A 25,349-nucleotide genomic window follows, 5' to 3' on the forward strand; every position below is an offset into this window, starting at 1 on the left:
AGGAGTTGACAAACACTTTTCTGCTGTGAACCTTGTGTATTGAAATGTTGTTGGTAACAGGTAGGGCTGACAAAGGTACGCTGACAAACAGGGCAATGCACTCGTTCTTGTCCTTCGTCCAGACAGGGTTGAGAGGCCAAACATCCTGAGCATTTCGATCCACAGTGTTTGTGTTGCTCTCGATTGTTATAGCCATAGTCACATTTCTTACAGTAATAACTGTATCCCAGGAATGAGGTGATACTGGTGATGCCATCGAAATGTTCATCGTGATGATAGACGTGAATGTATTTTCTGTCTTTGAAATATTTGCCTCGAAACAACAACGGTCCACACACTTCTTGAGGGTGCACTTTCAAGGTGTAGCGTGGATCCAGGACGTCTTGCAATTTTTGCATTTCAGGAATGCCACAAGGTGTGTCTTTGGATAGCCCTGCTTGCTGTAACAGTTCTCCTTCTCTTCATTGTTTGGCTTGGTCCGATTGTTGAATTGTTTTCCATGCTCTTTTCCATCCTAAAGTATCGTTCTTGTCGGCATTCGTTCGTCCTACCACGATGACACGGGTTAAACACGTCTGGTCTTGAGGATTGTTAATTTGAACAAGGCTACGCTTGATGCTACGAAGGTTGTCCGCCAGTAATACATTTTTGCGTTGTCTTGTCCCTTGAGGAAGACAAACACTGGTCATGAGCATTGTGGCTTTACCATCGGTGATGTGAAACTTGTCGTTGGATTATTGCACGTGTTGAATCTTATCGAAGACTTTGGAAGGTGACAGTTCTGACGGACTGCTAAACTCGATCCAAATGGGGAACTTCAAACTGTCATGATGAATGGAAAGTTTCAAGCGATCGTCTTCTTTGGCTTGACATTGCCGTTTCAGTGTGGTTAACAAAGAATCCTACACCTCGGTGATGAACCCTTCTGCTTTCTTCAGCGGTACGTGGGATTTGAAATCTTTCAACTACACATTGTACGTGTAAGCCGTGGTTCTAAATTTTCTAGAGGAGCACTTTTCAATCTCTCGAATGTGGTAGTACTTTTCAGGGTTTACTAATGGTGGTGAACTTTGGTTGAGTGTAGAATCTCTGGGTCTGGATTCTGGCTCACTCATGTCATCTTCAAAACCACTGGCATGAATTTGTGCCAATACTTCAGCCAAAACTTTAGCTACAAAGAGGCAACAAATCACATTTCTACCTCTTACTTTCTTCTCCTTTCTCTACGACATGACGCGATTGTTGTATCTTGAATAAAAAGTCAGATGTCTACATTTTAAACACCATGGGTCCCTTTATATCATGTCAGACCAGTGTATATATAGTGTATATATAAAGGGTTAGTGTCATCCCTTCCACTATTCATTTCACTCTCAAACTGACCAGAACGATGGAAGAGCCCACACAGATCAAACTTCTAAACAGAGCTTTGCGAGGTGTCATACGAAAGTTTTCTTCAGACAAGCCGACGGGCTACTCTCCCTCCTTTCGAGATAAAAGTCAAGATACTTCCTATATCTGTTAAAAGAAATGGCATTGGGCTACATAATGTCCAGATCGTCATAAAAGCAAGACATGTGTCAAAAGTCAAGATACCTGTTATCATTTTCAAGAGCAAGGACATTAGTCTTCAGACTGACCCAAGAAACAGCAGGACCAAGATGAAGAGAAGGGTTCCGAACAGGAAAAGGATGAGGTACACTATCAAAAGGAAGAACCCCGACACGTGCAGAAAGAGAAGAAGAACAAAAGAGAAGAAAAGAAGACGAGATGAAAGTAAGGAAGAAGAGGAAGAAAAACCCGTGAATGTGAAGAAAATCAACAAAAAAAAAAAAGGAGATAGTGAACAATGATGCAGAAGAAGTCTAGGAACTATTTTAAAGTGTTGTGTTATGAATTGAATTGTAAAATTTGCACCAAAATAGACCTGACAGAAAACATAAGTGTCTTTTGGTTTTGATGTTTTAGAGTAAGAACCTACACTGACACACTCACGCACACGCGTACATCATGGGTAAAAAAATGGATTTTGAGTTTTAATTGATTTTGGCAATTAAAATATCTCTTTTCGAGAGAAGTGGGTGGCTCAGAAAAGGACTGTTGGGTATTTGTTTGCTTTATATTAAAAAAAAACTCAGGAACGTGACGTAATCAGCTTTTAATGCCGTAAGCCTTAAGCCTTTGCCACGTTTAAGGCTCCTGTCGATGATGATTTGGTAGAAATCACTAGGGGTGGTATCACAGGCGTAGTAACAGGGTTGGGTTGTTTGGCTCACACTCCTTAACTATGTCTAAGAGTACCGTCACCGTTTAACTTTCACTGTCCTCCTTCTCTCCTAGACCTTGTTTCTTCTCTTATGTTGCTTCTTCTTCTTCTTCTTCTTGTCGTTTCCTTCTTCTTGCCTCTTCTTCTTGCTGTTGCTGGTGAAGAGCAAAAGCTTGTTCTGCTTCTTTCTTCTGGTGTAAAAAAATTATCCAATTATTCTTCTTTCTGTCTCTGTTTAAAATCATCGACGTGTGGTAAAGAAGGAGAAGGTGGCGAAGGTGCTGATACCAGAAAAAATTCTTGCGAAGAAAGAAAATCGACTAAATCCCAATTAAAATCGAGCTCTTCTGGAAGTAGGCCAGTCTTGACTTTGGTAGCCGCTGCTATGCCACAGAGTCTCGTCTCCACGGCTGGTGCACCCAATTTAATCATCTTCTTATAGTTTCCGTCGTGTTTGAAAACTATGTCGCATGGATTGACTGCGAATAGACGCTATCACACCTATATAGGGAATGTGACGTCATAGTCAGCTCTCTTGGGATTGGAAAACAGACTCCACACTGTGACTGAATTTTGTAACACGTGTTAGGATTGGTGAATAAACTCAATCCGTTTCGATCCGCTCTTCCACTATAAATAACCCTGTTCAGTTCATTCACTTCACCTGTTCTCCTCACAAGATGTGGACGAAGTACCCGTTATTGTAATCAGACGTAGACAGCGCCTCCCACATAGCCTCCCCGGAGAATGACCGTTGTTTTACGCGGGCATGTACCCAGGCCTCAGATTGCCCGCCTGGAGTGGTGACATTATTTCAGACATTACCGGTGTGAGCAGAATCATCAATTGGAATCTGAATCTACCACCAAAAAAAAAAAAAAAAAAAAAAAAAAAATCTGTCAGGAGGGTCGGAGGGGTAGAATTTGGATTTCAACACGTTCACAGTACCTTTAACCAGGTAGAAACCATAAAACCACGAAACCACAAGAACTCTGATATGGAATATTCTAACCTAGGAAAGAAAATTTCTTGGTGATGGAATAAACATAGAAAAGGAAATAAGGAAATAGGCTTGGATTTAGAATTTCTGATGATCCATATGGAATTTTAAAATAACGCGTTCATAGTACCTTTAACAAGGTATAACCGACAAAAGTATGAAACCACAAGGACAATGACATGGTATATGCTAACCCAGGAAGATACCATGGTAATGGAACGAATACAGACACGAAATGGACTTTGCTCTATAATTCAGCATGATTCATATGGAACTGTAAAAGTTTTAATTTACAGCTGAAATGAATAAGAACTTTGAAACTGATCACAAACCGATAGATAACAAAATCAGTCAAGGAAAACAATACCAGAGACTTATTTACAATATGATAATAATTGAAGATTTACTAATTGAGATGGCCAAAGGATGAAATTCTCTTATATAAAACACTGAAACTTATTCAAATATGGAACCATATTACAAATGGACAGGAAACAAAACCATTCGAGGATAATGATTTACTAATCAAGATTGCCAAATGATGAACTTGGTTTTATTTAAGATACGGGATTTTAATATGTATACAACACTATAATTTGGCGCACTTTTGATCGATGCAGGTTTTCCATCACGTCTTCGTGATGGAAAATTTAAATCCATTCGGAAGTACCAAGCTACTTCAGTCTTGAAACTATCTGACTGAGGCAATTTGTAAATAACCTTTACATACAAAACCAGAAATGGAAATCTCTTGATAGCCAAGCCATCTAAGGATGTGTACTCCAAAGAGAGGCTACGAGGCAGAGCCTTATGATTACATTTTAAACTTAATTAGCAAATGACTGATGAACATAATTCATTGATCGGTTATTTCCTAATAATCATTGGTAGATAACAAAATAAATAAAGGCTGTTTTTAACTTACTGAAGTACATGTTTAAGTACTCAAATTTGATAGTATCAAGATAATGTTTTCCATCACGTCTGTGATGGAAGATTTCAATCCCCTTTTTGCACTAAGGTACAACAAGAAAATTCTAACACAACTGGATCACAATATGCTACGGCATATGGAAAAATTAAAATACCAATAACAAAACGCAACACATGCACACACTAAACTAAAAACAAAAGCACTTAGTCACCTTATTCATTTTTACACTGAATATTTTATTTTCGACTTGAAATATCCTTTCAAAATTGTATTATCGCACTAAGCTTAGATACGAAAACATGACTACAATTAATTTGACCTAGATAGATGTGTCCTTAGATTTAAATGGGTACAAATACAACACAATACTCATCAATACACAACGCGAGGACAAATGACTCTGGCAACGTCACTATAATACAACTAAATACAATGGACAAAAAGGAAAGGAACCCCTCCCTTAGACTTAATCGTCTTGAGGGGGGGGAGGCTAGTACTATCCTAGGTTCAAAGTGATGATAAGATGGAAATCAGGCCCAATGCCAACCCGGGCATGGGGAAGAAAGTACAACTATCTAAACCTTTTTCTGGGATAATGCAAAACTCTGTTGTAACTACCATTTGACGAACAAAACAGAGCAATCCTGCTGAAATTATATTTATTTACATTTCCATTATTACTTTATAATAACACCAAAACATGTAACATTAACTGGGTGGACATGGAAACCTAGCACCTCTCAAAACACCTTTAGAAAACCAGGGTGTCACTTCTAATTCTTAACCAACTAAATGTGTTGGGATGAGGCTATGAGGTGTCAACAGTAGAATCATCTACTCTTGTGTCGTCAATGCTTTCGTACGGACTTACCCGTGTATGTCAGATCATCATGGACAATTATCCGGATCACCGATACAAGCGTTTGGAAAAGAAGAATGTATGTGCAGAGACACGGCTGTTGGAAGAGAGTTCTCATCTGCGGACCGGAAGTCAGAAGAAGTTTGAGAAAGGGAAGACCTATGCGATGCCCTCTATGTTAACGGAGTGATGTTAACATAAACCCAAAGGCCCTTTTCAGGGCCACTCGTACGCCTCGAAAAGATTTGCTTTTTTGCCTAAAACATTGTTTTAGTCGGTTGTATAGCTGTTTGTGTTACTATGTTGTCTGTTGTATGTGTTATGTATGTCTCTGTCCCGCCAAAACGTTCTAGGGTTTTCCCCCGCTCTCACAGGGGCTCGTATCGTCGCTTAAAATGGACCTGTCATACATGTACTATATAATATTTAGTTATAATATAGTATATGTATGACAGGTCAATTTTAAGCAACGATAATACGAGCTCCTGTGCCCGCTATTTGTTCCCTACTGAGGTCAGCACCTTGCTACGTTCTTACCAATCTTCAGTACTGTGACGTCACCTTACCTGTAATGTATTTTCCCATTGTCGCTATACATTTTGATGCTATACAGGCCCAAGAGGGTCTGTAATGCTAATTCCCATTGACGCTATAAATATTGAAGCTATACAGGCCCAATGGGCGTCTGTAATGTATTTTTCCCATTGACGCTATATCGCCCCCCCCCCCCATTTCACTAAGCCCGTAATCTTCACTGCCCCAAAATCCTTTTGCCCCATAAATCTTTCTGCTTCTTTAACCCATTTCCATGTTAAACCTGTGGACCACATTAACGTAGGATTTCTCTTTTGCCCTAAAGGGACCCTTCTGCCCCAAATTCCACATTACTACATTTGGTGTAATTGCCTTTTTATGTCTTTTTACGAAAGAATACAGATCTGTTAGAAAATCAGTTGATCGGAATAATTGTGTAATTACTTGAATAATACAACCATTGTTAAATTTGAGCGTTCATTTATTACATTTTGTGGTTTAGTATTCCATGTTAGAACAAGAATCACCAATAGACAATACAAATTTTTTTCATTAATATTTTTTTATCTTAAATATGATAAAGTCCTTTAAGGTTTGAAACTCGTATATCCAATCATTCGCGTTTCGGGACCCTTTTTCAAATATGTACGGGATGCATATTTGCTTCAAAAGAATCATAGGCCTAACGAAGTGAAATTGTCGGGCTCTGATATTGTGTCTTTCTCAATATAGCTACGTAATGTACATGTAGGCTTTTGCTGTTATCACGTGATCGATATGAGTGGACTTGATATTCTAGGATGCCAATTTTCTCGCGTATAAGCAGAACGCTAGACACATACTGCTGAACTTTCAAATTAAACTGAATTCAGATTCGATTGATACAACTACAGAACACTTTGTGGTTTGTCCGTTTACACACGTCAGATGACAGCAATATAATCATCAACCATGTGTATTTGTTTACATCTCACAGCTGATGACCTAATTATTTGACCTAATGTAACCCATAACCCTTGACCCTCTTTTCATTCTTACGGGAAGTCCGTCCAAAGTACACTGCAACATATGAACAAACTAACATTTTCGCTACTTGTTTTTTATACTAAAATTGTTTTAAAAATCTTTTAAAACCTTTTGTGCACTTAACTAGCAAATTCTGATTTTGGAAGAGGCGTGGCTATCGTTACCATCTGACCATATACGTCACCAGTCTTCGGTTCGCAGTCGCCATATTTGTTGTCATTCTGGACAAGACTTTGCAGTAAATTCCTGGGTTCTCTGCACAAAATAAGCACAAAAGATGTCCTCCCCTAGTCCTGGGAAGCGACGCATGGACACAGATGTTGTTAAGCTGTATCCTTTTTACAGTTTTGTTTCATTCCTCTGGATTTATGTCGACTTTCTAGAAAATTCGTTACCACAGCTGATAGCTGAAGTTTTTTGCCAGCGAACAATCGTGTACTTGTCAATATTCGTTTTATGTTTTTTTTTTGTATTACCTTAATCCTCTTAAATACAATCAGTTTGCTGTTTTAAAATAATTTATTTGATTTGTAGGCATTCATACGGCACATGTGACTGTCCTTTATATAGATCGCAATAATCAACATGTAACAAACGCAAAAAGAAAAGATAATTACATTTTTACAATAAAACTTGTCCGTTTTGTTACAGTGTTCTTTCAAAAAATATGTTAACCTATTTTCTAAGTTTCATCATTAGATCTCTATTTATGTGAAAGATTAACCCACTTTATTTTCGTTCAAATCGTTTGTATCTGTGTCAGTTGCTATTTTTAGTTGAGTCCCAGACCATGTTACTATGCTGTATCCAATTATGTACATGGACGGTACACGGTGAATGACTGCTTTGACCCTGTTTCAAGGTTTGATAGATTTGCAGACAAAGAGGATCTTAAATAGTGAGTCATTGGATCATCAACTTAGATGAAAATCAATACAAAAATAACTTACATGCAAGACTTTAAATTTCCCTTGCTCTACAAATAATTAAAAGTATTTGTAAGTTTCAACATGTGAGTACTTTAATAAGGTTTTTCCTTTAGTTCCAAAATAGAGCTCTAGATTAGCAGTATTCTATATAAATTGGCTTAAAATGTTTGCAAGACTGTTTAAAATGCATTAAAAATAGAAAAAACAGTTCAATTTTAAGCCTACATGTATAATTGTCTGTATATTTTTCTTGCTGTAAACAAAGTTGATCTTTTATTATAGCACATTTGATGAAGATAATCTTTACAGTCGGAACAAGCTCCAGGTGTAATCTATGCGACTGGGGTACATTTTGAATGTTGGGTGCACATTTTCAGTGATGGTAGTGAATCATAGTTAGATCACTCATTAAACAGATTCACATAATCATGCACATATCAGGTTAGTCCTGTACTCTGCTCTATCAGATGATTTCATTTCTATCACCCCAGCCCCAGTCGACGGACTTGATTGGCTATATCATATGGAACATAGCACAATGACACTTTATGAACCACCTTGACCATCATGCTACATTGTGGGGTTTCTCAGTACAGTCAAACCTGTGAGTAGTGCTTACTCATGGGAAAAGGCAAAGCTGGCTGCTGCACATAGGTGACCTCTGTACATAGGTGTAATGTTCAGTTATTGTAATGAACCCCAAAGAAATTGTAAATTACAAGTCACAGGTTTTGTGTTCATTTTGTTTAAACTCTACAACCAACATTAACCAAAACTCTGTATCCTGGATGCCGGATGACTGACAGGCACCACATGAAGGTGGGGTTAAGTATGAATGGCTTTGCCAATACCAACTACATAACCTCACCTTCATTGGATTTAAATTCTATACTCATACAATTCAACATTCGACAGCCATTGGTTTCAAGTCACTGTTGCAATTGAATTCATCCATAATTTCTGACACTGTAAACTTTACTGAATGACATGGTACCAGCCAGAAAAATGGTGCCATTGAAAGTTCTCAAATGTTTACATTAGTCTACACTACATGATTAGTTGCTGATAAACTTGTGATTAGTTCATCAATCTCAATAGAGTTTTCTTTGTACAGAATTTTCGGTGTCATTAGGTTGCACATTTATTGCTTATAATTTGGTTTGGTTGAAAAGTGCTGAAAGTGATGATTATTAGTACGGAGCACATGTTTTGATGTACAAGCAGGTGTTATTATGACCTGTGATTTTAAATTTGAGGTTTGAATTCAGCAAATAAAGATTTTTTTTACACAGATTGATGGTGATAAAAAATTACACTTCTGAATACCAATTCCAGAATCTGAGATATGGAGACGAACAGTTGATGAGTTTCCATGCAGGTATTATGATCTGCAATGTAACACTGCACAACACTATACTAATTAATCCAGATATCTTGCAGGAAATCTCCATTTCTGCACTGGTCACTTTGTGTGGTCATCTGGAGACCTGCTATATGAGTATTCACTGCGGCTAATCATAGTTGTCGAATCTTGTGTTGCATCGACAGTTTTAAAGTATTTTGTGTAACGAGGCAGTCATTATACCTGACCATGATCATTGACTCCTTGAGGGACATGGCTTTTGCTGGGTTTGAGTTAAATACAGTGTCAGGTTTGTTTTTGCTTTGCTGTTCTATCAACACCTGATTGCCTTGTTTTTGAGTGCATGGCCTTGAATTCATCTATGGTCAGCATAACCCATATTTTTCATTTTTGATCCATGATCCCACTCCTTGATGTATTTGTCTTTTGGCTTCACAGTGGTCTAGGGTAATCAGGAGAGAACGTTATTGCAGCAGGGGGTAAACCAGTTGATGGATCTGGCTCACTCCCATAATTCAGTAGAAATGTATAAAGTTTATTATTCATATTCTGTTTTGTGATGTGCTGTCTTTTTTACCTTTTGTAATGGGCTCAAATCTGTCAATGGTTCTGTTCCCCATTAGATGCACTGGACATATTCCTATATTTGAACCCTTCATTTGCAGTAAATTTTCTGAAAATTTCTCTGATGAATGACAGTCCATTGTCTATCCTGACAATCGATGGCATTCTGCAGATAGCAATTGTTCATTCATAGAATGTTTGGAATAACTCTCTCCACTGAAAGTAGGCGTAATTCTTTTAACAATCAGGAATCTTCTGTGGCGATCAGTTATAATCACCATATAATTGTCTCCTGAAAGAAATTATCCACAAAAATATATATACGTCCCACTGCAGACATTTTGTGGTAGTTCTCTGACTTTGGTTGGATCTGATGTAGCTTCTAAGCACTGGATGAAGCTTTTGTAAACGTTATTTACAAATTTCTCGGTAAGTGGTCAGTTTTAATTTTCATCTTTTGAGCCACATTGAATTTCGATTGGAATTGTTGGATATTTATTCAAGTGGGCAGTTTTCAGTGATTGAAAATGGGTAGAAATATTGTGAATCTCCAGTGCTGTCTCACAACTCATACTGGATTGATGAAGCTTCTTTCCTATGGACATTTTTTAGGGTCTGCATCATTCTGAAGGACGATTTGGCTTCCTTTTAGTTGCTCTTTGCAAACACACATGCATACCTAAGCCTGGGGTGGGGGGATGTATCCAGGAGCTATCATCATCCCTTGCCAGTATCATATCCAGACATATATGCTGCTGTAAGACAAACCTCAGAAAATAAGCACATAATATCCAAGAGCTACAGTGATTCACACAGTATGCGAACAATCATAGTACTGCAGTGAAACCCACTGAGGTAACACAATGACAATATTCGTTGTCCACTAGAGCTGGCTGTATTCAGACAACCTTCTAGTATTTTGTGCTCAACCACCTCAAGTTTAACTTCTTTCATGATATTTCATCCTCAGTACCAGTGTTTAAATGAATAAAATGTCGTAATCATTTGCTTGTGTATCCAGCTGTTAAGTTCTGTTGGCTGAATATGCTCAGTCTTTTATTGGAGGGACTTCTGATACTTAATTTATCAACTGTGAAGAACAGTTTCAGTCCCTTTCTGACAATCAGATCAACATGAACTAGATAGTGACAAATAAATTATTGCAGTGTAAGGAGTAAAAAAACCCAATTTATTTCATTATTTTAAGTATTTCTGAGGCATTAATGTTTTAGTTCTTATTTCCATGACTACAAGCCATCTGGTATTAAAGTCTGTTTTAACAGTGATTTCCTTCGATCCAGTGGCTTGGATCTCTGACAGAAATCATTTACTTGTATGCATAGACACGCATGGGTCCACGGTATGCAGCACATTTTGATCGGTGTCCTTGTCTTTTTTCAAGCATTTTAATAAAAATATACTAACTTGAAAGCTTTGTCCATATATTGACACCTTTTCAAGCAGTGATTGGTCATTTGCCCTCTATACACATGCAGATATTGAAAGACGTGTCTAATAATACCCTAACCGCATCAGATAATTCCACAGTAGTGTGACATCAAATTGTATGTAGGGAATTATCAAAGACTGTTTTAAGTTATATTGCTTCCTATTGATCAAATAAAAGATGTATCTCTATTTTAATTGATGTCTTTGTTTTTACCACCATCATTGTTTAAGTCTCTATTGTCTGGTTGAGCGAGTTTTAAATTTTCATATAGTTTGAATATACCTCCCCATTTGTTTGTATCTGCCTACTGATTTAAAAAATGAAAAGTACAAATGAGATAAAAGATGCACTGAATTTAGTTTATTGATTTATAATTTCAAGCCTGATTATGCCCAGATGGGACCCTAACACAGTTATCGTCTGCGTATTTCATTCCAAACTGACGTTTTCAGTGTAAAAGACGACCTTGTTTGGCAATCATTTTCAATTCATGGACAAGTCAATTTCAGCGAAGGGTGTATGCATGAATACATGTATGTACATAGAAGGAGAATGCTATATCGTCTGCCAATTAATTCCGTAAATTACCATAATGTTGAGAGTTATTAGAGTTATATCATTTTGCACACATGTATGTAGAAATATCAGGTATTTACAATGTTGAATCTAGCAAAAGAAAATAATTACAAATTTGCCATTCATTTTTATTTAACAAGCTGTGTAATTTCTACATACATGTGTGCAAAAAGATATAACTCTAACTCTCAACATTATGGTAATTTACGGAATTATTCGGCAGTTATCAAATAGGATGAACTTATTACACAATGTTGCCTGAGCAAATCAGCTTGCCCATAGTGTATGCAACATGGCACCATGTTAGTATGGAAAGTCTGTTAAACATGAAAGGTGCAGAGAATGCCAGTGTCAGGGCCACTCTGGTCAACATTCGGTTTAGAAATTATAAATCAGTGAATTAATTGACTAAGTTTGTGCACTTTTTGTCACATTAAAGATTTTCATTTTTGAAATTGGTAGAGGGTTACAAACGGGGAGGTATATTAAGACTATACTTGATTAATAATGTCCATTATATTTTGTTTTGATTGTGAAGATTAAACTTGTTGACATTAGGCCTAAGTGAACTGAGTGTTAGTAATCAGCTAATATTCATCAATTAAGTTCACATAAACAATGGCATATACACCTGATTATTTATATGGCGATTACTTTAATAATTTTTGATATATCCAAAATGGTCGCAAGTGTTTTCTTTGCAGTGTCGGATTCATGTTCAGCACAATACTGATACAGTAAATGATGGTCTGAGGACATTTCTCCTTCATACAGTATTTTTCAAGTATGTTGTAACAGTCATTTGGAAATAAGCCATGATGTTTTAGAGTGATCTTTTTGACATGTTAATTCATGTAAGAAAGCATAACAGAGAGACTGGAGATGTCAAAGACAGAATGAAAATGCTTTGCAGAATGCATATGTTGTTGAACACAGTGTAACATACAAAATTGTGGAAACTGATAACTAATTTCTTTTTTAACATGCACTTTCAGACCAGTGCTCGGCACTATGTAGAAAAAGTGACAGTCTCAAGAACATATTTGAGATATTTGAAATGGAAAATCTTCAACTGCTTGACAATATTTTTAATCCAGAAATGATCCAAAGAGTTACATCCATGAAGAAAAACAGTGGAGATCAGTTGGACAATGTCTGTGCTTTCTTTGGAAACAGTGAGAATGGAAAATCTTTATAGGGATATAGAGGGAATGAAGTTGGACATCTCTTAATTTAAAATGATGTAAGGGCTATGAAACTCCAAACTGTCTTTGAAGGTTGCATGCATGTATGTCACAATAAACCACCAGGATACATTGCCTTACTTGGCTTTACTTGCAAAGCTAACGCCAATAACATCTGTAGCTTGTGAGAAGGAGTTTTCCTCACAAGTTAAATAAAAATTGAACTCTTTGGAAAGATTTGAGCATGAGACTGTCAGTAAATTAATTGAAGAGGGGGACCAATATTGAAACATTTTGATCTAAAGTCAGCAAACAATTTTAAAGACGATAAAAGTGAAATAGCAGAAAAAGTGACTGTTGAGATGTTTGATAAAATAATTCAGATATACAGTTGTTGATTATTTAATGTATATTGCCTTCCAGATTTGAAACAGTTTCTTTTTGTAACATTTTTTTCTGTTTTATCAGTCAGTTTTTATCTTTGCAATAAACATCTGTCAAATCAATTTTCATTTATTCATATAACAAAACTCTCTCAGTCTCTGTCTGACTGCTTTCTAATTTTATTTTCACTGCACTGCACACATGCACATTAAATAACATCATCAGTATTTGTTATACATGTATAATGGTTCTGTCAAAAATTACAGGTCAGTTTTCTTTGATCCTTTACAGGAAATCTCTTGCTTTTTGTAGTACAGCATTAAATTAAATTAAAACTTATTTTAATTTTATACTAAAAATAAAGAACATTGTGTTAAATTGTTGTATTGCCTAAAGTATAGCATGAAACATGGAATATATTTAATTCTTACACTGGGACTGGGATACTCTGACTTGTTTGTAGACTCCCATGATTTTCCTTGGGACTCACCGCCTTTAGAGTCTGGAGTCATTGGCTCTCAGTTGTCCAATTCAATGTAAATCCATGTTTTTCAGTATTTTATACATTTTGTAGAGTACTGGTCAGAGACCAGAAGAGCTTTTGAGGTGACTTGTTGTCTGTTGTTCATCCATTAGAACCAGTTGGTTATTGCTCCTCCTGATCTACTTCAAGGATTACCCTGAAACATTACACATATGTTCATCCCATAATATAGTTGGTCTCAAATGAAATGGTGCTACTTAGACATGCAAAAGTTTGCCGCTGTGGACATCTTAAAAATCTTGTTATTGCTACTCCTGCTGAATGGATGGTCATTTCAACTTGGGATTGGTACTAATAGACTTCTTATGATATTTGGTTGGTCCTAAAAGAAAATGGTGCTATCTGACATCCACTATGGGCAACACAGCGGCTGTCTAAAACTCGTTATCATCATTTTTTCTGAACTGATGGTCATATTGACATGGAGTTTTCACCAAAAGATTTACTATGGAAATGGTACCAATATGACACCTAAGATGGCCATCACAGTAGCTATCTTGAAAACCTTTTAATGCTGTTCATCCTGAATGGAAAGTTGTATCATCATGGGGTTTCCACCAAGAGACTTCTTTTGATGGCTAGTTTGTCCAGAATGAAAATGTGGTGCTGATCTGACATCCTATATGGCCACTGGTAGCCATCTATTTTAAAACCTTGTTATAGTTACTTCTCTGGAACAACAAATCATATCAAGATGGAACTTTTATCAGAAGAGGACTTATAATATCTATCTGGTTTTAAATGATAAAATGGTGCCTGTATAATTTGCAGTATGGTCATTATTCTGGCCATCTTGAAAATCTTGTTATGGCTACTGCTCCAGAATTTTCAGCCATATTGATGTTGGATTTTTACAAAGTCTGATAATATCTAATTGGTCCTATGTGCCATTCATGAGTCTTATATAAACGATGGCTGCCATGCTGGCTATCTTGAAAATCTTGTTATCTCTACTCCAGAAGAATGAATGGTGATAATTGTTATAGGATTTCCACCCAATGTCTTCCAGTGATGTCTAGTTTCTTCAACATAAAAATGGGTCCAATTTAGCTGCTCCACAATATCAAATATAGTTTCAGTACCTGGCCATTCAAAAAAGATTTCGTCTTATCTTTATTTCTTGGAAATTATTATTTTTGGACTGTATCAGTCCCTTTATGGGAATTGTGGTTTTGTTTGAGAAATGTGGCTGTGTCTTCCATTTTGAAAATGCCATAGAGTGTATTGGAGCATTTCAGATATGACCACACCTTCCTAAGCCAGCAGGTTAAACACTTACAACTGTGAATGATTGTAAATCTATATACATAAAGGGGTTATACTTTCACTGTTTGAGTGAGTTGGGTATGATGACCTAATTTCTAGGAGGATCTACTTTGCAAGGCTTGATCACCTGCCCAGAATGAAAAATTGAGCCCCCAAATTCTTAGAACAAATATTTGACCTGTAGAAATTGACAAAGAACCAAACCTTGACCTAAGGGTTTCTAACCAGAGGGTTTTGATACACGTTTTGCAGCCTTGTCCATCTGTTAATGTATTTACAGCATTTATTAAAATGATTCTTACTTAGATGAATTGCAACTTTGGTAAATTCTATTCCCCATTGCCCAGTCATGCTCCTCACAGATGGTCACCACATATGCAACCTTGAATGCAATGAATTTGGCACATTTAATATGTAATTTAGCACAAGGGAGATCAATATGCTTCATTAGCAAATGTCATTTTATCACATTAAAAATTAAGTTGGGCCAGAGAGAGAGCAACAGTACAAACTGTAGGTGCGAGGGAAAGTATCTGTATTAAACGCTTGTCACAAGTGAATCAAGAGAGACATCAGAGTTTAGTCCATCATAGAAGAGTGTGCAGTGTTGTTTTGTTTTTGGATCAGGTCTGTTGCATGCTTTAGGAATAACAGTTTTGGAGCTCAGTAATAAAATAATGCTGATATTCTGACAAAAAAAATCCAAAATTGGTAAGATTATACTTTTCTTGGACATCTTAAATTTGTATGTTGGTCTGCCAGTACATTGATAGCCTGAAGGCACTAGAGTTGTAAACCACAAACGTGCAAATTATCATACATGTAATTTGATAGACACCCATGCAGTGGTTAACAACAGATAAGATGTCCTCACAGTGTGGGACTCTCCCACTCTGGCATTTTCTTAAGTATATATTTTTGAATTTTTAAGAGAAAGTTTTTATTAGAGAACAGTATGAGCATACAGCTATGTTACAACAAATTTAAGATAATTAACTAAAGATAATATTTCTTACTTTTAATATCCTTAGTGACAAGCAACAGCAATCAACTGTAATGACAATTTCATTGCCACATGGATTAGAACTACATTTAATTAAACATAATTAGCAAATACTTAAAACCTTATTTCTTCCAATTACAACCTTGTAACTTATAATTGGAAAAATGCTTTTAAATATTAGATTATCAATGAAACAATTGCTGAAATGGAAAATATAACTGACAGAAGCCTTTGATTTTGGTAACTGCTCTGGCAGTAAGGTACTTAAATTATTAACCTCTGGCACCTCGTTTGCGCATCAAGAGGTAGTAGCCTACTGCCGAGCTCTGTAGCGTCAAGGTCATGTATGATACACTAAATTGGATGGTATTATAGAAAGGTAGACATATGTACCTCTACAATGATACCAAATAATATGGATGTTCTAGTTGCACTACAAAATACACAGAAAAATGAAATCTTTTGGATCTGATTTTTTTCCACCAAAAATTTGCTTCTGGTCATTTTGTGTCTGGATCTTAGACTTTTTGGCCTCAGATCTAAGGCAGACTGGTCTGAACTGCACACGGACAGCGGGTGAACCTTTGCAAAAAGTAGGATAAGATGGGCATTTGGAATTTAGAAGCAAAAAAAAAGGTCCAACTTTTACCTTCTGCTTATGAGTGAGCAAAAATGCCAAAGAAAAACGATGTCTCGAACACTAGGTATTAGGTTAACCAGAAATCTCTTGTGTGTCGATGTATTCAGAAATAACCGCCCCCCCCCCCCCCCGCCCAAATGTGTTTCCTATTCACATTTCAGACAAAAATGCAAAAGCCTCCAGGTGTTAATGAGTTAACTGGTCTCTATTGGCTATGAACATCTTGTACTTGGGGTGGTTAAATGAATAATAGTCAAGGGCACAGATGATATGTTATGTATAATTAGCAGGATTGATTCATGTTAAATTGTGCCTGAGCTTACCGCTTGATAGACTTTAATTTTGACCTGATTTTAATCAGACCTAGTAAATTGGCTGATATTGTCAGAAGATATTGGTTGATTTTTATTATGAGTGAAACTTGTGCATATTGTTTCTTGTATCTGATTGACTGGGACTTTTTAACATTCTTGAGACCAAATTAGATATGGTTTCGATCAGACTTGGGGAAATGGGCTTAATGTCATCAAGATCCTAGTTGAGTGCAAGTGAAATTCATGGACATTGTAATGGTGAGAAATTTTTTACAGAATACTTTCAACGTACAATCCGTCATGGTCAGCACGATATGTAACAATTAAGATTGATGTATTGGCTACATTCACAATAATGTGTCAGCTTGTAATAGTTGTCCTCTCCTGCTTGGAGGCATAAGATGACTTCTAATTACTGATATTTCAGTAACGGTCCAACAGATACGTCAGTGTAAGGTCATGTAGGGTTGAGACAAACCAGAGAAAATTTAAGATGTCTAGGGCCAATTGAAAACAGGTGTCATAAAATGATATTTTCCAGAATAGTTATTAATAAAGGCGGACTAGAGAAGATTATTCTGATTTTGATGGGTGTGATAAAATTTGTGGCAGTTAGAAAAAGTAATCCTGATTGGCTAATCTAAACGAGGGTGTGTGGGTTCCCAGACCGAATAAGGATTTTAGGAAATTTCCATTGTGAAATTAGTCAAAGTTCTGAGGGAAACCAGAATGTAACTTTGTGAAAAATTAATAGGCAATTTCTCTCTTTAAATCATCCAAGTGATATGGGGTCTGGAAATTTGAGAGACCCAGATCCAGCGAAGAGACAGGGAATGCTCTGATGATACTGAGTGACTGCTTGGGAAGGCAGAAAGAAATAATTAGCTCCATACTGTATTGCACAGTGGGAAAAGAGCACAGTCTGCAACCAAGACGGTTGATGACTCGAATAGAATAGAGAAGAAAGGAAAAAAGAAATACGACAATGCAGACCCATCACCAACAGTTATCTGGAAAAGACCGGAAGCACTAGCTGATGCTGACATGCCGGCAATTTGAATTTGATCAGTCACTTGATTATATGATGAAATTTATTCTATCACTATAACAGAATGGCTAATTGAAGTTTGCATTAATTTAGTACCTCTATTTCTAAGAGAAAGTGTATCATTCAGATGTTATGTTCAGTTTCATTTTGTTCATGTAATTGATTCAGTTGTTATATTTTGCATATTGGGGCTCGAGTTCTGTTCTGTATCACTGCTCAAATCTGTTAGTCCATCCACTGATTTCATATTTTGTTGTTTATTTGGTCAGGGCAATAACACCATGATTGATCATCCCCTAGATAACAATAACCAAAAATGATAAGGAGTACGAGATCCAACTCATCATCACCACATGTTCTGACAGTCATAAATAATGTTATATTGCATGTGATTGGCTGAACTTGTCTGCATTTTTTAGCAACTATAGTTCTGATCAGACTTGGGAAATAATCTTGTATTATTAGGATATTGGATGGGTCTGATGATTATGAATCAGATCTATGCATATAAGAAGTAATCTTGTATCTGATATGATAAGTTTGCTACCACTCTGTAGAACAAATTCCATTTTGCTCCACTTTGGTAGAAAGAAATTGCATATATTATTGTTGTTTTATACAGGTTATGTAATAAGTGAGATCTGCTCATGTTAATCATATACTTTGCATCTGACTGGCAGAGCTTGTTACCCTCAAGATCTAGAGGCTAGCATTCTGATCCAGTTTCTATCTAACTTTGTAAACTTGTTTGTGTCATCAAGATTTTGGATGACTTCCATTATGAACAAAGACAAGGGATATTAATTATACTTTTATTAAGATAAAATTCAGTATAATATAAAGTCTGGGAAATAGTTGGCAGAAGTCATGTTCTTAAAATACCACTCAAGTCTGCTTCATAAAATGGTCAACTGTTATATAGTCCAGTATGTGTATGTACAGTTTGGTTGTCGGATGTAGCTCAATGCTAGTATATGGCAGTCTGGAAAACCACTTTTTTTCTGGCCATGCCAAGATAAAGTTTACTACTTATTCATCCCTGGGCCAGCAGTTACAATTTGGAATCTTGAGAATAAAGCATTTCCTCCCAATAATAAATGCTTTGGTTGACCATGCCTAGATTACTGAAGGACTCTTACTAATTCAGCTCCCATAGTAAACCAATGCAAACACAGTGTAATAGTTGAAGAACTTTAAATTTCTGACAAGCATGATGAAACCTATATTTATCAGTATATACCTATCCTTGATGAGAGAAATATGTGTAGAGAAAACCATATGAGCCACAGCATTTTCTTGATTTACATTTGTTTGAATCATGTTTTCAATTCTGCACCAAATAGTTCAATGCTAATTTCAGTAATGAGGTTTCCAAACTCAGGTCTGTAAAAATATAGAAAGTCCATTAAGGAAGCATTGTCTGTAAAAAAAAAATATTCAGTTACCACTAGGATAAACTTGCAAAAGATATTTTCACTAAAAGTTTACTTTCATTGTCAACCAATCCTGGAAAGCCTAATCTATACAATTTCACCCGATTCTAGACTGATTCCCATTCTTTCATATCATTAGTAGCTATAAAAGCATCAATGAACCAAACGTTAGTGATCCTGGGTTCAGGTTCCTTATGGAATGCTTTCCAATTCTATTAGCTGTGTGCATGTAGCATTATGTAATTGCACATGAATTACCATATATGCTCATTATAAGTGAAGTCCAACTGCAAACAAGAGAGACTCTGAGCTGTAATTGCTTTATGCAATGGCAGATCAAGGCGTATGATGCTTTTTCTTCTGATTAATCCTGACAAACTGCATAGAACCAGATATGCTTGCACATGATGTGACAGCAGATCTCTGTCAGTGCAGTTTTGCAGTTGGAGTGGACTTACAGCAGGTACATACAGTATCAGATGCAAAAAACTTGGTTTAGCAAGGTTGCTCATGATACATCAAATTATGTAGTTTTCATTCTTTCCTAAATTTTTATTTGTTATACATTCAATATATTTCATTGAGATTTTATGAAAGTTTAAATAGTGTTCTCTCTAAAAGGGAAACTAAAGAGACCACATTATTATTTATGGACAGATGGACTGAATATATAGGTAAAATTATGAAAAATTTGTTATTTTATGCTGCTGTTCTCTGAGAAATGTCCAGTAAGATAGGTTTACTTAAAGCAAACTCTATCTTTAAAAGGAAGAAAAAAAGATTCTACAGGAAATTTTGGTGTAATTAATAGGCTGGTCTATCTTGACTAGGATCATTTATGGCCCCAGTTTTACCAACAGACATCTTACTGTGAAGTTTAATTGTGCTGTATACATGTAATTGGTTGGGTTTTAAAGAAACCTTAAGTTTAAGTTAGATTACAGGATTGTAAACTTAAATTTAAACATAGTTCTTTTGGTGAAATCTAGAGACCTGTAGCTGCTATGCTAGTAGCTGATATTTAGGGCCAGCAGCTGGCTGGACAATGAATGAACACATGCCACCACTACTCAGATTGGAGTGACCTGCATATTTACTGAAGCCATTGCAGGTCATTGAACTCATTATCCAAGCTCAGATTATTTTCTAAGGTTGAAGACCCCATTTTCTGTGTTAAATACTGCAAGACCATTGTTGGGTCCATTGGCAATGCCCTAATGTCTGTCATTTGAAATTGTAGGTTTATAAAGGGCTTGGTTATCATTCAGTAGTGCATGATGGCCTGTTGGATACAGCTTTATTCGATAATTCATTGGTTCATTGTTATCTTTATTGGTGTCAGTTTGGTGGTTTTGTTGAACATGACCTTTTCATGGGGGTGTAAATTTGTCAGTATGCATTCCTGTACTATAAGGATATCTGTTTTCTATAATCAGGGTTCCTGCAGTCATGGAAATCCTGGATAAGTTTGTAAATTACAGAAAAGCATTTCAAGGGCATTGAAAAGTTTGAAATTTTCATGTCATTCAAAGTTTTGGAAAAGTCATGGAATTTTGTTGTATTTTTGTTGTTGGCATTATCTGGTTGCATTTTCATTTTCTGAAGCAAAAGTTTTATCAACCTACCAAACTTCAACAATGGATTGGTTAGAGTAGATTCCCCTAAAACTTCATAGCCACACTACATCTGGGGATCTTACCGCCATTCAGAAGCATTGTACTCATGGCACTCAAAAGAGAATGATCTATCTGAATAGATGAAGATCTCCAAAGCCTGCTGTAAAATATGTTTTTGTTGTAAATTTATGTGTTGGGTAATTATTAGAGGTCATACATTTTTGTACTCATGAAATTGGTAAAAAGGTCTTGGAAAAGTCATGGGATTACATTTTTTAAAGATTGCAGGAACCCTGTATAATGATAGTACATCTTTAGCTGCATCTTGAAATTCATAGTTTAAAGTGATCACAGTATCCATAAAAATTGCTTCACCACAAAATCTATGAAAATGGATTTAATAATTCGCAGGAAAACATTGAAACAGAAAGATATTAAAGGTTAAAATGTTTTCAATAAAACATTGCTAATACAGATATAGACACAATGAATTTACTGTTTGTGCAAAATAAATTTGCATATAAGTTGATGCTTAATATGCAGCTTTTTTTATTTATTACAAGAAACATTTGTATTGAGATCACTGCACCAAAAGCATAAAAATCTCATTTTATGGGTTCATGATGATATGATAAGTTTTAAAACAATACATGGAGCTGGTAGAGTACAGGTCATGCATATTTCATTTCTCCATGCATCATAATGGGCTAAAACCATGCCCACTCCATGTTGTGGAATGGTAACACTCAGACTCGACTTTGAATTTATGTGTTGCAAAGTCCAGAGAAATTGCCTATGGTTTCAATAACGCAAGATTGTAAAAAAAATTAAGAAAACTCGAAAACAATTATGCTTCACTAAATATACAGGATTAATAAATTTCATGCAGCATTGCATTATGTTGATGTCACCTAAAATTTAATTGGGAAGAATAATACAATTTAGTTGTCCAATAATTTATAAGAGTAAAAGAAAATGCTATTTACCAAATCCTAGCATTTCTTTAAAATGGTAACAATGGTGATAACTCATTACCCTGCTATGTTGTCTCGTCTGTTAATAAAATTCTGTACTGCATTTCTACTGGGTAATTAACAGGTATTCATGCCCATTTTATCAACACCACATCCACTCAGTGGTGATCATTGAATATGACACCACAAGAAAGCATGGCTTGCAGAGCATTTCTATGTAAAAGCAGTGGCAGCTCCATCAGGGCACATGGAGATAGTAGAGGACTTTCTTTACCTTCTCCATCTCCAGACAGTGGGGCACCTTGTTGAGTGTGTTGATATTCACTCTGTGAGACAGAAGTATTTCATATGAACTGTATGGGTTATAACACCTAAGAAAATCTTGAAACTTCAGAGGGAATGTGGTTTGAACAAAACATTTTAATCATGTTGTAAGGACTATACATGTGTTACCTTGATCTGTTATTTTATCTACATTTTAAAGAATGTTTACATCCTTATGTTTTATAATTTATCTCGTACTTAATTATACATTTATTTGGAAGGCTATATTTCCCACTTTTTGTGCAATTTTACATATTTGTTTTCACTGCTTTACCCCTTTTGTGCTAAGGTGTCCTAAAGCACTACATACACATACATACACTTTACACCTCCAGAAGAATGCATGGAGAAATAAAAATTCACATGAACTATACTGTATACTGTAGATTTAAAAAGTTTCTAAATTATGATCCTGAGGGAAAGGCTCTGAAGGGATGGACCCTAGGGCAATATCAGTTGCATGTGTAGACTTTGTCTTTTTTAGCCAATTAAATGCATATTAGGTTATATGATGGGGATATCAGTAGTTTCCTGTTGTATCCTTTCAATCCAAATAAGTACATGTAAACATTATAGGCTGTGGATCTGGACTGTTTCCAAGTTATGATATAGGGACTAAGTTTCATTGGGTAGAGATGAGTCCTGGAGTTTGTTAGTTGCATGCATAAATCTCTTTTCATGTCCAGTATTTGCATATATGGTTGCACAGTGGGGCTGCCCAAGTTTCTGTGCTGCTTAGTCAGGAAAATCACTCATTCTCATCCAGACTGGGTAACAAGTGGTTGCATGTGCCAAATAAAAGTTTAATATTTCACTCACACCTGGGTCAGGTAGATGCAGTTTTGCATTCTGAGAATAAATCTGTGCATTTTCTACCCTTAAATAATGCTGCAGTTCAGCAACACCAAAATGACTGAAAAGTGTAAACACATATCCCAAGAAGAAATAAAGAGCTAGTGGAGAAACTGCATTTTCTCAAGTTGCAAACTTAGTCTCTTATTTTGTATTTATATAAGGAGCTGTGTAACACAAACTCCACGCCAAACACAATTTTCATGATTTTGACCCATTTTAGCATCAGGCTTGCATACCTGTGGTATTTTAGGAAGTGCACAATTTTTTTTTGAAAAGAAAAAGACCATGTATATCTGAGGTCTTGCTAAAATGACTTTAAATCATTTAGTATATGATTGAAGGGTATATGTATGTTATAGGTTATACAACATATCCTTGCTTTAGGTGCGAATCTCTCTGAAGACTGCTAGGTCATTTTCACTTCATGGATGTTAGAGGTGAATTGGAGAGAAAAAGACTGAGTTGATAACTTTATTGCATGTTCAGAAGCTGTTATTGTCTACTATTGCAAAAAATCAATTGCTCTGTTTTACTAGCGATAGTGTACTTTGGATTAGTTCATGCTCATTTTTCAAGCTTGAGTGCATAGTTTCCATAATGACATTTCAAAACGTTTCATTCACAGTATATGAAAGTAGCATAGAGGTATGTCAGCATTCTTTCCAGTGTGCATGTTGCCAAAGCAAATGACTTCTCTTTATACTGGTCCCTCTCTCCAAAGTACATAATAACTATAACAGTGTAACTTTTACATGGGATGTTGATTGCATTGACATTTGAAGGATTTGGATTTCATGTCGTCATTTTGTGGAGTAGCCATTCCATGCCCATCTCCCAACTTTGGTTTACCAACTCAAATTTCTCAGTTTAAAGCCATACAGAGCAACCTGTTGTGAGCAAGATCACTAATATTTCTCATTGGTCCTTATTGTTTAGAAATTTTACAGGAATTTAAGTTCCTTTTTTAAAGATTTATACAGAGTTGAAGTTTTAATTCGTGCTAGTGTCTCAATCACTTGATCTAATATCTTTTGTGGGTGTTTTTTAAACAGTGCTCTAAACAAGACCATCTTGATGTTATGGAAATAGTGTACATCACTGAAAGAAAGCCATAAAGGTGTCCAGCTTATGTAAAATTGACATTTATGAGACAGCTTGAAGTGATATGATCATTGCATTATGACGTCATTATTATGATGTCACTTGTTACCTTGATGTATTATTGTAGCACTATGAACTGAGGGAGAAACTGCATAAAAATGCTGTTATTGTGACTTGTAGTTTATGTAATGATGAAAAATTATCACACTTGTGGTCAATGTATTAACATTCTTTTTATATAAAAAAGATAATCATGTATATGAGTTCTTGGGAAATCTTTTGTGATGTATAACCGTCTGTAAATTTGGCTGCTCTGACATTCAGTTGTGATTTTGGCAGCTAAAACAGACTGAAAAATTTCACTCACCAGCATGCACAGTTCTATCCTTTTATATAGTTTGATATCAAGAATTTATGAAGTTCAGCCGGTGAAAATTTGTAATACTCATTTGGCTGCCGGTGTTCATTCCAGAAATGGAAAAAGTTGGGCCCATTGGCTCCTACCAAGTCAGACATCACCATAAACTGCCACTCTGCAGACATTGTAGCGATATGACTGAAAAATTGTTAAAGCTACGTTAAAAATCCAAATCATGCACAGTTACCAAGTCAAAAAGTGGGGTCATTTAGAAACAAGAATGGTCACAAATACCCTAACCTCAATCCTGTTTTTTTAAAAAAGAAATTCAGACATACTGATATGTCATAATCACAGATATTGATGTCATGGTTTATTAACTTCAGCAATAGGTTTTGAATCTGTCATTGTTCCACATGTTACTACAGTTACATCTTGTTTTTCTGCCATTTTTTTGTCAGCTAAAATAATCTTGTCCTCTCTTAGAGCATGGTTAGTTTAGTTGTCAAGGAAATTACTGTGAACCACGTCAAAGTCTGACTCGGTGATGGCTGATTCAAAGGATATAATGCTGGAAAATTTAATAGTGCAGAAATTAATTTATGACCCATGTGTCTGTATCATTATTAACCTCTCTTTTTGTGAGCCTTTGATGCTGGGATTTCCTCATGTTGAAGTGACCATGCCCCTCTAGAATTTATTTTGGACATTTGAGTCTATATTTTTTCCATTTTGTACACTACTTTAGAAGTAAAGGCAGCAGTTTTTACTGAGATTTCATCTTTTCTTTACATTTCATGTGCT

The 25,349-nt window shown here is 36.0% G+C and overlaps 1 protein-coding gene and 1 long non-coding RNA gene across 2 annotated transcripts in view; both read left to right on the forward strand.

Moving 5' to 3' along the window:
- The first annotated feature begins 6,809 nt into the window (after positions 1–6,809).
- Positions 6,810–25,349, forward strand: part of LOC149789260 (ubiquitin-conjugating enzyme E2 H) — a 77,629-nt gene continuing 59,089 nt past the window's right edge. Inside the window, exon 1 of the mRNA XM_089975436.1 lies at positions 6,810–6,949. Within this exon, the coding sequence (XP_089831562.1) occupies positions 6,897–6,949 (53 nt within the window). The 5' untranslated portion in view covers positions 6,810–6,896. The remainder of the gene's footprint in view (positions 6,950–25,349) is intronic.
- On the forward strand, positions 6,961–13,134 carry LOC149789261 (uncharacterized). Its single transcript, XR_016424342.1, has 2 exons — positions 6,961–7,517; positions 12,497–13,134. It is a non-coding gene; the product is annotated as an uncharacterized LOC149789261 (long non-coding RNA).

The sequence above is a fragment of the Sinohyriopsis cumingii genome, chromosome 11, assembly GCF_028554795.1.
Source record: "Sinohyriopsis cumingii isolate HCF-2022 chromosome 11, ASM2855479v2, whole genome shotgun sequence".
NCBI lineage: Eukaryota > Metazoa > Mollusca > Bivalvia > Unionida > Unionidae > Sinohyriopsis > Sinohyriopsis cumingii.